This window comes from Zalophus californianus, chromosome 8, assembly GCF_009762305.2.
Source record: "Zalophus californianus isolate mZalCal1 chromosome 8, mZalCal1.pri.v2, whole genome shotgun sequence".
NCBI lineage: Eukaryota > Metazoa > Chordata > Mammalia > Carnivora > Otariidae > Zalophus > Zalophus californianus.
Genome location: NC_045602.1, coordinates 110,785,546 through 110,798,982, shown reverse-complemented (window position 1 = coordinate 110,798,982; position 13,437 = coordinate 110,785,546). Strand labels below are relative to the sequence as shown.

At 39.0% G+C, this 13,437-nt stretch overlaps 2 protein-coding genes across 6 annotated transcripts in view; one reads left to right on the top strand and one right to left on the bottom strand.

Annotated features, from left to right (window-relative positions):
• The window catches only part of PTPRA (protein tyrosine phosphatase receptor type A), a 159,295-nt gene that overhangs the window by 35,007 nt on the left and 110,851 nt on the right, over positions 1-13,437 (top strand). The gene's annotated exons all lie outside the window — the stretch shown is intronic.
• LOC118357246 (60S ribosomal protein L36a-like) lies at positions 61-458 on the bottom strand. The gene has a single exon (XM_035728810.1). The coding sequence runs from the start codon at positions 432-434 to the stop codon at positions 114-116; it is 321 nt and encodes a 106-aa protein (XP_035584703.1). The 5' UTR covers positions 435-458; the 3' UTR covers positions 61-113.

The window sequence follows — 13,437 nt, the reverse complement described above, 5'->3', positions numbered from 1 at the left end:
TTAAAAAAAAAAAGTGAGAATAATGGGGTACTTTTCTATCCAGAAATTTTTTTTTTGAAGTGAACATAACCTCATGATTTTATTGTCTTCGTAATATTAACAAAATATGAAGCTTAGAACTGGATCGCTTGGCCCTTTCTCTTCTTATCTCCTCCCAGTTCAAAATGCTTGCATCTCTTAATAGCCAGCATTCTCTTAGATCTGCAATTGGGCTCAACACATTCAAGCCTCAGCACAATCTTCTTTGTAGTTTTAGCCTTTTTCCGGAAAATCGGCTTAGTCTGCCCGCCATAGCCACTCTGCTTCCTGTCATAACGCCGCTTTCCCTGGGCATAAAGAGAATCTTTGCCCTTCTTGTACTGTGTCACTTTGTGGGGCTGGTGCTTGCCACACTTCTTGCAGAAAGTCCGGCGGGTTTTAGGAACGTTCACCATGTTTGCGAGAGCGCTATCGGCACGGAAAGCTCTATCCAGAAATTTTACTGAAGAATTATGTTTCATAATCCTGAGACATTGGTATGTGCTTTTTTGTTAATATTGCATTTTGTCCTTTATTTTGAAATAATTTTAAGTTTACAGAGAAGTTGGAGTAATGGTACAAAGAGCCTTTTCCCTTCCTGAGCCGTTTGAGAGTAAGTTGTTCACTTGATGCTCCATCAGCTTTGAATACTTCAGTGTGTATTTCCTACAAATGGGGACATTCTCCCATGTAGCCACAATACATCCATTAAAATCCGGAGCTTAACAGTGATACAGTAGTACCAGCTAGTCCTCAGATCCCATTCAGGTTTTACCAGTTGTCCCAATAATAACCTGTAGACAGAAGGATCCAGTTCAGAATCACAAGTAAATTTTGTTGTCCTGTCTTTGACTTGATCATCTTGGTATTTTTGAAGAGCATAGGCTAATTATTTTGAAGATTATGTCTCAGTTTGGGCCTGATGTTTCTTCATGGTGCTAGATTCAGAATGTGCATTTTGTCAGGAATACCACGTAAATGGTGCTGTATTCTTGTTTTGTCAGGAGGTACACTGTTTCTATGTGTCTCGTTTCTTATGTTAATCGTGATCACTTGATTAAGATAGAGTCTGCTGGTTTTCTCTACTATAAATTTACCTATTTTTTCCTTTGTGGCCAGTAAATACTTTGTGAGGAGGAAGCACTTTGAGACCATGTGAATACCTCGTTCCCTATCAAGCTTTCCCCCACTAGTTTTAGCATCATTGGTATTTCTTGGCGGGATTATTACTCCAATGGTTGCCAAATGATGATTTTTCTAATTTTATAATTTCTTTCACATTTGTCAATTGACGTATCATTATAAGGAAAAGCCTCTTTTCCCCGTTTATGTATTAACTTAAATTCATATGTATTTATGCATTTCTGTTTTATTCAGTGAGTTATTATGTATTATTGTCATGTTACCTTGATGCTAAATTTGTCCCAGATTTGGCTAGTGGGTGCCTCTGGCTTCAAGCTGGCTCCTGTATCCTTTTAACATGTTCTCTTATTCTTTGATCACTTCCCTTCCTGATTTGTGGTACAAGATGTTCCAGTCTCTTCCTGTACTTTTCCTGCCCCAGCCCTGAAATCAGTCATTTCACCAGGAATTGAAGTGGTTCCTTTTATTGGAGGAGGTATTTAGAAACCAGGTCTAGATGCTAGGTATGATTGTTCTACTGGGGTATGGCTGCCCTAGGCCCTCTAAGTGAATAGAGCATACACAAACATGTATGTATACTTACATATGCATCCATCTGTGTGTGTGTGACACACATGCACATTAGGTAAGCTTTGTTCAGTCATAAAGTGCTGTTGGCTATTAGTTCAGTGTTAATGAATCAACAATGAGATATATCCAGAAAAAGGAAGATGATGCTTGCTGATCTGTACATGAGGTCATTCCAGAAAGTGCTAACGTATGTAATGCATGGTGAATCTGTGGAAAAGTGGGTAAATTTGTGGATTTGTGAGATGACAAACATAAAAAACGCATAGTGGATGGTGTTGTGCACTGTGAGCATTGTGAGTATTTTTGTGATGAAGGGGTGTCTGACTTTAAATGCTTTTTCTGCATTGAGATGATCATGTGTTTTGCTTCCTATTAATATGGTGTATAACACTAATATATAGACTTTTAAATAGCAATTAATTAGCTGTTAGCTTCTGTTTTATCTCATCTTTTGCATTGTATGTTGGGTTTGTTATGAATACTCGGCAAGATTGTATTGCAGGTGTGTCTTCAGGATATCAAATATTAATGAGATTGTTTTTTAAAAATCAACTTAATTGAAGTATAATCATTTCTTTAACCCCAAAAAGTTCCCTTGTATCCTTCCCAGTTATTCCTCTCCATCCCCTTGTTGGGCCCCTGGCAATTGGGATCTGCTCTCTGTCACTACAGATTACATTTGTCTTTTTTTTTTTTTTTTTTAAGAGAGCGTGTGAGTGGGGGGAGGGCAGAGGTAGAGGGAAGCAGGGAGAATCTCAAGCGGACCCCATGCTGAATACAGAATCTGACACAGGGGTTCGATCTCATGACCCTGAGATCATGACCTGAGCTGAAACCAGGAGTTGGAGTTCTGAGCTACTCAGAAGCCCCTACATTTGTCTTTTCTACATTGTTACATATAGTATGTACCCTTTTGTCTTGATTCTTTCACTGAGCATGATGTTTTTTGGGTTTTGGTTTTTAATTGTATTTGCATTTATTTTATGCAGAAATTACTCCTGGACCTTAACTTTTTGTTTCTTTAGTTTCTTCTGGGATATCTTTTCCTTCTGTGCAGCCTCCTCTTCTGGTTTAGGAACAGCCTGCTCTTTTTCCAGTAAGGAGCATCTCGGTGTGGCAGGGAGAGTCATGTATGGGTTAATCTGATTATGAGCTCTTTAAGTTCTACGCTGCATCTTGGAGGCTTTGTTCACCTGGATGTGCTCCATGACCAGAGGATCAACATCTGAACCCTTAAGTTCAGCATTACTCTCTGCGTTTTTAAGCATGTCCAGTAAAAATTCAGCACTCTTTTTGGGCCACGGACCCTGTGTGCAGCCCCACCCTTTGCCTAGGCATGCCTACCACCTCCACCATGGTATTGATGGAATGGCACATTTTGCTTTTACAAAGTGACATTCTTCAGATACTTGGTGGCTTTTCAGATATGCATACTCTTGATGGCCTGGACAGTTTCACGTGTGTTCTTAAAGTGAACACGAAGATTTGAACTTCTTGATTGCATAATTTTGTAGAGTATTCTGGGTCAAGTGAATAGTGAACCATTTTCAGAGATCACCTCAGGCTGCTTAGGTTAAGAGTGAGCATGATATTTTTGACCTTCATCCATGTTGTTAGGTGTATTAGTAGTCAATTCCTTTGTTTCTTAGAAGAGAAGTATTCCATTGTGTGAATATACTATAGTTTATCTTCCATATGTTAATAAGCATTTAGGTTTTTTTAGTTTGATTCCCTTATGGATAAATCTGCTAGGAGCATATGTGTTCAAGTCTTTGCTTAGATATAGGTCTTTGTTTGTTTTGGGTAAATCTTAGAAGTAGAATTGCTGCTGGGTTTTATGGTTTAAGTGTATGTTTAATTTTATAAGAACCTGCCAAATTGTTTTCTGTCGTTTTACACTTTACATTCTCATCAGCAATGTGCCAGAGTTTCATTCCCTCCACATCTTCACCAACACTTGGCATGTCGGCCTTTTACTTTTTAGCCATTATAGGTGTCTCATTATGGTTCTGTTTGCATTTTCCTAGTGATTAGTGATGTTTACTAGTGATCCTACCTTCGATATCTGTTTATGTCCTTATTGGCCATTTGTATATGTGCTTTTGTGAAATGTCATCTTAAATCCTTTGCCCATTTGTTTGTTGGATTATTTGTTAATAGTATCTTATGCTTGAATTGTAACGGTTTTTTATATATTCTGGATACAATCATTAATTATGTATGTATATATATTATAAATATTCTCTCCCAGCCTGTGGCTTGTTTTTTTAATTTTTAAAATTTAAAAGTTTTATTTAAGTAATCTCTATAACCAATGCAGGGCTTGAACTCATGATCCTGAGATCAAGAGTCATACGCTCCTCCAATTGAGCCAGCCAGGTACGCCTGTTTTTTTTTTGTTTGTTTGTTTTGTTTTGTTTTTTTAATGGTGTCTCCCAAAGAGGAGAAATTTGTAATTTTGATGAAGTCCAAATTGACCACTTTTTTTTTTTTTTTTAGAGTTCATGTTTTTTGTGTCCAGTCTAAGAAGTCTTTGTCTATCTGTAGTAGACTGAATTCTAAGAAGACCTCAGGGGTCTTAGGGACCTGCACTCTTTTGTATTATTTCCTTCCTGTGAGTGTGGGCAAGATCAATGAGTATGATGGGATGTTACTCCAGTGATTATGTTATATTACATGGCAAAAGGGATATTAAAGATGTAATTAAGTTATTAATTAGTTGACTGAGTCGGTTAAAGGGGAGATTATACAGATAGACCTGACCTGATCACACGAACCCTTAAAATCTGGGTCTAGAAGTCAGCCAGGAGAATTCAAAAGATTTGAAACATTTCAGCAAGAGGGAAGTTTTTTTCCGTTGCTGGCTTTGAAAATGGAGGGGTCTACATGGCAAAGATTGCAGATGGTCTGTAGCAGTGGAGAGTTGCTCCTGGGTGAGAAGGAGCGAAGAAACATGTATCTTAGTCCTATAGCTGCAGGGAGCTGAATTGTGCCACAACTATGTGAACTTGGAAGAGGATCCTAAGCACGGATGAGAACACAACCTGGCGACACCTTGAGGTTTATCTTTGTGAGATCCTTAGCAGAAAATCCAGCCATGGACTTCTGACCTCTAACTTTGTGGTAATTTGTTACTCAGTAATATCAAATTAATACACTGTCTCAAGATTGTGAAGTTTTTTTTCTTATGTGTTCTTATGCTTTTAGCTGTTACATTTAGGTCCAGATCTAATATCCTTTCAAGTTAATGTTTGCCTTTGGCATGAGAATAAGGTGCAAAGTTCATTTTTTCCCCATATGGGTATCCAGTTGTTCTTGTTCTAGCCCTACTTATGGGGCTAGAAAGATTTGTCTGCCTCCATTGAATTGGCTTGGCATCTTTGTAGAAAATCAAATGGTCATATATGCGTGATTCTATTTCTGGACTCTCTGATCTATTCTTTTGATTTATATCTGTCTGTACACCCATAGCATACTCTTGTTTACTGCCAGGTAGTCTTCCAACCTTTTTTTTTTTTCTTTATCAAAATTGTTTTGGCTATTATAAGATCTTTGGATTTTCAGGTAAATTGTAGAATCAGCTTGTCAATTTCTATTTAAAAACCTGAGAATTTGAGATTCCATTGACTCTGTAGATTAGTTTGGGACAAATGGACATCTTAACAACACTGAGTCTTTTGATGCATGCACAGATTATGTATCTCCATTTATTTAAGTATTCTGTAAGTTCAGCAGTGTTTTGTAGTTTTCAGAGTACGGGTCTTGTACATCTCTTGTTAATATTCATCCCCAGTAATTTGTGTGTTTTTAAAATTCTCTTATAAATGGTATTTTAAGATACTTCAATTTCCAACTATTTATTGATAATATATAAAGATGCAATTGATATTTATGTATATGTTTATTTTGTGTTGACTTTATATTCTGCTACTTTGTTAAACTTATTTTTTTTCTAACTCTTCTGTAGACTTTTTATTTTTTTAAGATTTTATTTATTTATTTGACAGAGACACAGCAAGAGAGGGAACACAAGCAGGGGGGAGGGGGAGGGAGAAGCAGGCCTCCTGCAGAGCAGGGAGCCCGATGCGGGGCTTGGTCCCAGGACCCTGGGATCATGACCCAAGCCAAAGACAGACGCTTAACCAACTGAGCCACCCAGGCGCTCCCTTCTTAAGGTTTTCTATCTGTAAGATCATGTTCTCTGTAAATATAGTTTTACTGTTTCTTTTCCAACATAGATAGTTTTTTTTAAAGATTTTATTTATTTATTTAATTGACAGAGAGAGAGAGAGAGACAAGAGAGAGGGAACACAAGCAGGGGGAGTGGGAGAGGGAGAAGCAGGCTTCCTGCTAAGCAGGGAGCCCGATGCCGGGCTCGATCCCAGGACTCTGGGATCATGACCTGAGCAGAAGGCAGTCACTTAACCAACTGAGCCACCCAGGCGCCCCCAACATAGATAGTTTTTAATGTATTTTTCTTGCTTTGTTGCACTGGCTGGGACCCTCCAATATAATGTTGAATAAAAATGGTAAAGTGGGTATTCTTGCCTTGTTCTTGATTTTGGGAGGAGGTATTCAGTATTTCACCATTAAATGTGGCATTAGCTTTAGTTTTTCACAGACAGTTTCTATCAAGTTGACAAAGTTTTTTTATAATTCCTAATTTGCTGAAGTTTGTTGGCATGGTTTGGATTATAGGGAGAAAGAGTGCAAAGTGGCCTTACTTTTTGAACTCATATATTCTTCCAGCTATTTCTCTCTTTTTTTAAATCAACATTGTTTTGGCTATTCTACGTTCTTTTCATTTCTATGTAAATTTTATAATCAGCTTTAGAACTTTTAGCTCTGCACTTATTTTTCTAGGTCAGGGTATATTTATTTCTCTGTGCAGCATTTTGGATAAATTCTTCAGATATATTTTCAAGTTTATTAAATCTCTCTTCAGCTGTGTCTTTTCTAGTGGTTTACCTGTCTATAAAATTTTAGATTTCAATGAATATTTATATTTTGGAAGCTCCATTTGGTTGTTCCATTTTCTTCTTTTATAGTGTTTTATGCCTTCCGTATGGTTTTTTTTTAAAGATTTTATTTATTTATTTGAGAGAGAGAGAGAATGAGAGATAGAAAGCATGAGAGGGAAGAGGGTCAGAGGGAGAAGCAGACTCCCCGCTGAGCAGGAAGCCTGATGCGGGACTCGATCCGGGGACTCCAGGATCATGACCTGAGCCTAAGGCAGTCGCTTAACCAACTGAGCCACCCAGGTGCCCCCTTCCTTATGGTTTTGATGCTTTTATCTTAATCATTGTTAAACTCATTTTATAGTCTTTATGAGACTGTTCTGTTTTCTGAATTCTGTGCATTTTGTGTTGAGGGCTTGCCGTTCCACAGTAGGTTTACTTTTGTTTGTACTAAAGATGTCTAGTGGCATCACTGGCACAGGTCAGTTTTGTTAATTTCCCATAGGGGAAGTGGGTCCTGGATCATAAGATAAAGTAAATTTAGACCTCAAATCCATATGAAGCATATGTCTGTGGTTTCAGATTGTCAAAGGAGCCTTTCTTCCTCTTGCCGCCAGCTCAAACTGAGGTAGACAAACTTTCTGGTCTTGTTTATGCAGGTAGATTTTTTCTTGGAGATTTTCATTGAGAGCATAGTCCTTTCAGGGCCACAGTTTTGCAAGAGGTCTTAGATCCAATTTCCCATCTTTCTCAGGAGCCTGCTTCCTGTGTCCTTTTCCTCTATTTGCCTTATTTATTCAAATGTCTTCACAGATGTTTCTGGGGCCAATACAGAAGTCTGCTCATACTTCCAGCTCTGTCTTTTGTTTTTTGTTTTTTGGGTTTTTTCTTTTTTAGATTTTATTTTATTATTATTATTTTTAAAGATTTTATTTATTCATTTGACAGAGAGAGACACAGTGAGAGAGGGAACACAAGCAGGGGGAGTAGGAGAGGGAGAAGCAGGCTTCCCGTGGAGCAGGGAGCCCGATGCGGGGCTCAATCCCGGGGCCCTGGGATCATGACCCGAGCTGAAGGTAGACGCTCAATGACTGAGCCACCCAGGTGCCCCTAGATTTGATTTGATTTGATTTGATTTGATTTATTTTTTAAGATTTTGTTTATTTATTTGACAGAGAGATAGCGAGAGAGGGAACACAAGCAGGGGGAGAGGGAGTGGGTGAAGCAGGCCTCCCGCTGAGCAGGGAGCCTGATGTGGGGCTCGATCCCAGGACCCTGGGATCATGACCTGAGCCTAAGGCAGACACTCAATGACTGAGCCACCCAGCCCCGCCCCCAGATTTTATTTTAAAATAATCTCTACCCCTCAATGTGAGGCTTGAACTCACAACCCCGAGATCAAGAATCATGTGCTCCACTGACTGAGCCAGCTAGATGCCCCCCAGCTCTGGTTCACATTTTGTCTCATGCCACTGGCAGTTTTGTTTACTTTCTTAGAACTTAGCTAAGCTTCTCAAAGTACGTTAGTGTTTCTCCAGCATTTCTAGATTATAGTAACTGGAGATTTAAGTACATTTCCTAGATTGCTGTGTTGCAAGATAAAAAAGATGACTCTGTGCTTTAAAGATTGAGCTTAATATACAGAGATACTGGATGTCGGCCAAACCATAAAACTAAGTTTTACATATTCATTTATTAATTTCTATTTTTAAATGGCAGCTCCTCTTTAAAAAGGAGATCAGGAGCGTGATTTTCCTGTCTACTTCCTGAGGAAGCAAAAAGGCAGAAACTTGGTGAATAGCAAGACCAGTGGTTGCTATAGTAAGCATGAGACTTCCTGGCACTGGCAATTCTATTAAGAGTAGGAAATGAAATCATGGCAGTGTCTCCTTAATTTGCCACAAGGTTTTGTTTCCCATCTTTGGAGTAGGAGATTCTGCTATATCAAGGAATTGGCTCTTCCAGTTTATTTTATTCAGTTAGACAGTGATTAGAAAGTCTCACTGGCTGTGTACATTGCACCATATTTAGGAGTTTTGTAATTATATGACAGTTATGATACATTTCAAACAGGGCTTCAAAACTTTCCATTTAGCTCCTTTTGGAGGGAAGCCCTTTTCTCAAATGGCTGTTGATGTACATTGGTTAGAGGCCCTGTTCAACCAGGGAGTGAGAGCATAGATTTTGGAATCAGTATCCCTAGATTTGAGTCTTATCTTTGCCACTTACCAGTTTGACTGCAGACAAGTTATTTAACTGATCTGTGCCACAGTTTTTCATCTGCAAAATGAAGCATCTATTTCCTGTACTTGTTTCAGAGATAATGTTAAATGTACATTATACAGTTTGATACAGTGCCTGACGTAATAAGCGCTTAATAAATGGTTATTATTCTGATCCTTGTTGAGCTGCTGCTTTTTCATGTGCCTGGTTATCTCTAATTGGTAATCAGCCACGGAACTGGCATCTCCCAAGATTTGACCAAGTCGATTATTTCAAAGATCTAAGCAGACTACATCTGTGCCTTGAAAAGCAGAAAAAACTCCCAGAAAACAGAAACTAAGTAATTATTAAGTCATTGAATAGTAATGATCATTATTATTTATACTTAATAATGTATATGATCCATGTTTGCCTGGGCCTTTATTTAATGCTTTTTAAAATTTGGTGTTTGGGGCGCCTGGGTGGCTCAGTTGGTTAAGCGACTGCCTTTGGCTCAGGTCATGATCCTGGAGTCCCGGGATCGAGTCCCACATCGGGCTCCCTGCTCAGCAGGGAGTCTGCTTCTCCCTCTGACCCTCCCGTCTCTCATGCTCTCTCTCTCTCTTATTCTCTCTCTCTCAAATAAATAAATAAAATCTTTAAAAAAAATAAAAATAAAATTTGGTGTTTGTCTTTTTAAACCTTACTATTATCAAGTTCAAGAATAAGCTAAACTAAAAAGAAACTGCTCTCTTAGAATAGGAAAAAGTCAAATTTGTAAGGTATACCATTAACTTTCTCTGTTTTGAACTAGGGGAAAGACTTAGGAACAAAGAGCCTGGGGTGCAGGCTGGCTCAGTCAGTAGAGCATGCTGCTCTTGATCTCGGGGTTGTATGTTTGCGCCCCACATTGAGTGTAGAGATTACTTAAAAAATAATAATAAAAAAGAGCCCCTCCTTTTTTTAAAGATTCTATTTATTTGAGAGAGAGAGAGAGAGAGCACACAAGCGGGGGGGGGGGGGGAGACAAGGAGAGAAGCAGAGGGAGACGCAGGGCTCAATCCCAGGATCCTGAGATCATGACCTTAGCTGAAGTCAGATGCTTAACTGACTGAGCCACCCAGGAGCCCCCAAAAGAGCCTTTTTGTAGATTGCTTACAGTATGTGTTCTAGGAATTCTGCTGAGCTCTATGAATATTAACAATTTTTTTTGAGAGAGAGAAAGTGAGCAGGGAGGGGCAGAGAGAGAATCTTAAGTAGGCTCTACACCTAGCATGGAGCCTCTTGGGGCTGGATCTCACGACCCTGAGATTATGACCTAAGCCAAAATCAAGAGTTGGGTGCTTAACTGACTGAGCCACCTGGGCACTCCTCTATGAATATTATTAAGACATAGTTTTTAACCTCAAGGATCTTACTGTCTGTGGAGGGAGGCCATAAACAGTTGCAATAGTTTGTGACAAGTACTTTGCTGGAGGTAATGATGGACTCCGCTGACTAAGAGAAAGGAAGGAATTGGGACAACTGGGATTTCTGGTTTGGGCAAGGGGATAGATCAGAGCTGGCAGACTGTGACCTGCTGATATCTTTTGCACAGCCCAGAAACAAAGAACTGTTTTTACCTCTTGAAGTGGTTGAAAAAATCAGAAGTATATTTTATGACATGGACATGGGGAAATTACATAAAATTCAAATTTCAGTGTTTGTAAAGCTTTGTTAGACTACATCTATGCTCAGACTTGTCTGTGGCTCCTTTTGTGCTAAAACAGCAGAGCTAAATAATTGTGACAGAGGCTGTATTATCTGGAAAGCCAAATATTTACTGTGTGGCTCTTTATAGAAAAAGTTGGCTGACTCCTGGGGTAGGTGGTGATTTTTATCCACTGGGATAAGCAATTAGGGGAACAGGTATAAAATAAAATAACATATTTCTTTGAGTGTTGGTTATTTGAATCAGAGGTGCTTGTGAGATATGCAAGTCTAGAAGACAAGGGTATGCATAGATCTGGGGTTCTAAAGAGAACCGAGGCTGAAGATAGATGGAGAAGAAAGGATGAGATCCAGAAGAATGGGTGGGAGAATGGTTCTCAGCCCTGACTGCACAGTGGAATCACCTGGATTACTTAAAAACAAACAAACAAACAAAACCCAAGCAGGACAATCAAAAGTATTTTCAGTCATTGCCAGATGTCCCCTAGAGGAACAGTGCAGTAGAATAGTCCTAGTTTTGGGATAAGAGGAGGAGTACTGCCTTCCCTGGAAAGACCTGATTTCTCATTGAATTCAGTTCCCATGACCTCTTTAGGGATCTGGATTATTTAAGATGGAGCTCTATGAGACATCTTGTTAGAGTGTATTCCTCTCCCTGGGAACAATCCGTGGGTCTAAATTGGGCTGTTTTGTTTTTCTAAAGGTTTTTTCCTTTGCTAATTGCGGGTGACACACCAAAAAAAAAAAAAAATTATTTATGGAATTCCAGTGAGTGGTGATGGATGATGCAGTTCAAGTAACTAAGGTAAGAAATAAAACCAGAGCTGCAAGGAGGCTTTGTCACCAGAGTTAGTGTCCTCACAAAATAAAGCTAAAATCAGGTTCTCTGCCACTCCATTTTATTTCGAAGCTGTAAGACTGGCTTATTTTTGTGTTTAAAAACATTATAATTATCCTTTGAGAGAGTGGTTGTCAAACTGGTCATGATTTTGAATCACTTAAAGAACTCTTTAAGGGGCCACTGGGTGGCTCAGTTGGTTAAGTGTTTGCCTCCGGCTCAGGTCATGATCCCAGGGTCCTGGGTTCCAGTGCCATGTCAGGCTGCCTGATCAGCAGGGAGCCTGCTTTTCCCTCTGCCCGCTGCTCCCCCTGCTTGTGCTCTCTCATTCTTTCTCTCTCTCTGACAAATAAATAAAATCCTTTAAAAAATATTTAAAAAAAGAGCTTTTTAAAAAAAGACCGAAGTCTGTGCCCTGTCACCCTTCCCTTGTTGAATTAAAGTTTCTGTGAGTAGAGCACAGTAATCCTGATCTCCATACTTGTTGAAGAACTGATGCATGGAACAAAGAGTGCAATACTCTGTCTTATGTGTAGTATTCAGTAACTTGTATTAATAAGGAAACATGGATTTTTGTTATTCAACCTTCCCATTGCTCCAAGTTTTAAGTAGGAGTGTAAACCAGCACTACAGCTTTGGAAAACTGTTGGGTATTTTCTACAGTTCCATTCCTACATATTTACCGTTGAGAAATGAAAATGGATGTCTACAAAAGGACTTGCATATAAATGTACACTGAAGCTTTATTTGTAATAGCTTAAAAAATGGAGATAATCAAATGTCCAAAAATAGGTGAATAAATAAATATAAATTGTGATATAGTCATATAATGGAATTTTTTTCAGCGATAGAAAGGAACAGACTACCACTACACATAACAATATGGATGAATCTTAGAGATATAGTGTTGAGTGAAAGAAGCCAGACACAGAAAAAGTGGATGTAGTTCAGTTACCAGAAGATGAGATATGATGGTAGTCAGACTAATGGTTCCCTTAATAGGAGGTGGGAGGTCATGACTAGAGTGAGGCATGAGAACCTCTGCAGCACTGAAAAGATTTTATAGGTTAATGTGTTTGTATATATATTTCTTTTTTGTTGTTTCTTTTGGTAAAATATACAGAACATAAAATTTACCATTTTCATCATTTTTAAGTGTACAATTCATTGGCATTAAGTGTATTCACGTTGTCGTGCAGCCATCACCACCATCCATCTCCAGAACTTTTTAATCATCCCCAACTGAAACCAACTCATTATACAATAAATCCCATTCCTCCAACCCTTCCTCCAACCCCTGGCAACCACCATTCATTATACTTTCCGTCTCTATAAATTTGATTACTCTAGGTAGTTCATGTAAATGGAAGTCTACAATATTCATCTTTTTGTGTCTGGCTTATTTCAGTTAGTGTAAGGTCTTCAGGTTTCATCCATGTTGTAACATGTATCACAGTTTGCTTTTTAAGGCTGAATGATATTCTATGTATATACTACATTTTATTAATCCCTTCATCTTTTTGGCGGACATTTGAGTTTTCTCCACCTTTTGGCTATTGCGAATAATGCCATAAGAATATTGGTATACAGGTATCTCTTCAAGTCCCTGCTTTCAGTTCTTTCGGGGTAGGTACTTAGAAGTGGAATTGCTAGGGCGCCTGGGTGGCTCAGTTGGTTGGGCGACTGCCTTCGGCTCGGGTCATGATCCTGGAGTCCCGGGATCTAGTCCCGCATCGGGCTCCCTGCTCAGCGGGGAGTCTGCTTCTTCCTCTGACCCTCCCCCCTCTCATGCTCTCTCTCTCTCATTCTGTCTCAAATAAATAAATAAAATCTTTCAAAAAAAAAAAAAAAAGAAGTGGAATTGCTAGACCAGATGGTCATTAATTCCATGTTCAGGGATTTTTTTTTTTTTTTTTTTTTTTTTTTAAGGAACCGTCATACTGTTTTCTACAGTGGCTGTACCATTTTACAGTCCCATCAATACTGCACAAGGGTCCT

Bases quoted from the DNA above. Each gene is read 5' to 3' on its own strand.
- LOC118357246 (XM_035728810.1), bottom strand. From the start codon at position 434: ATGGTGAACGTTCCTAAAACCCGCCGGACTTTCTGCAAGAAGTGTGGC.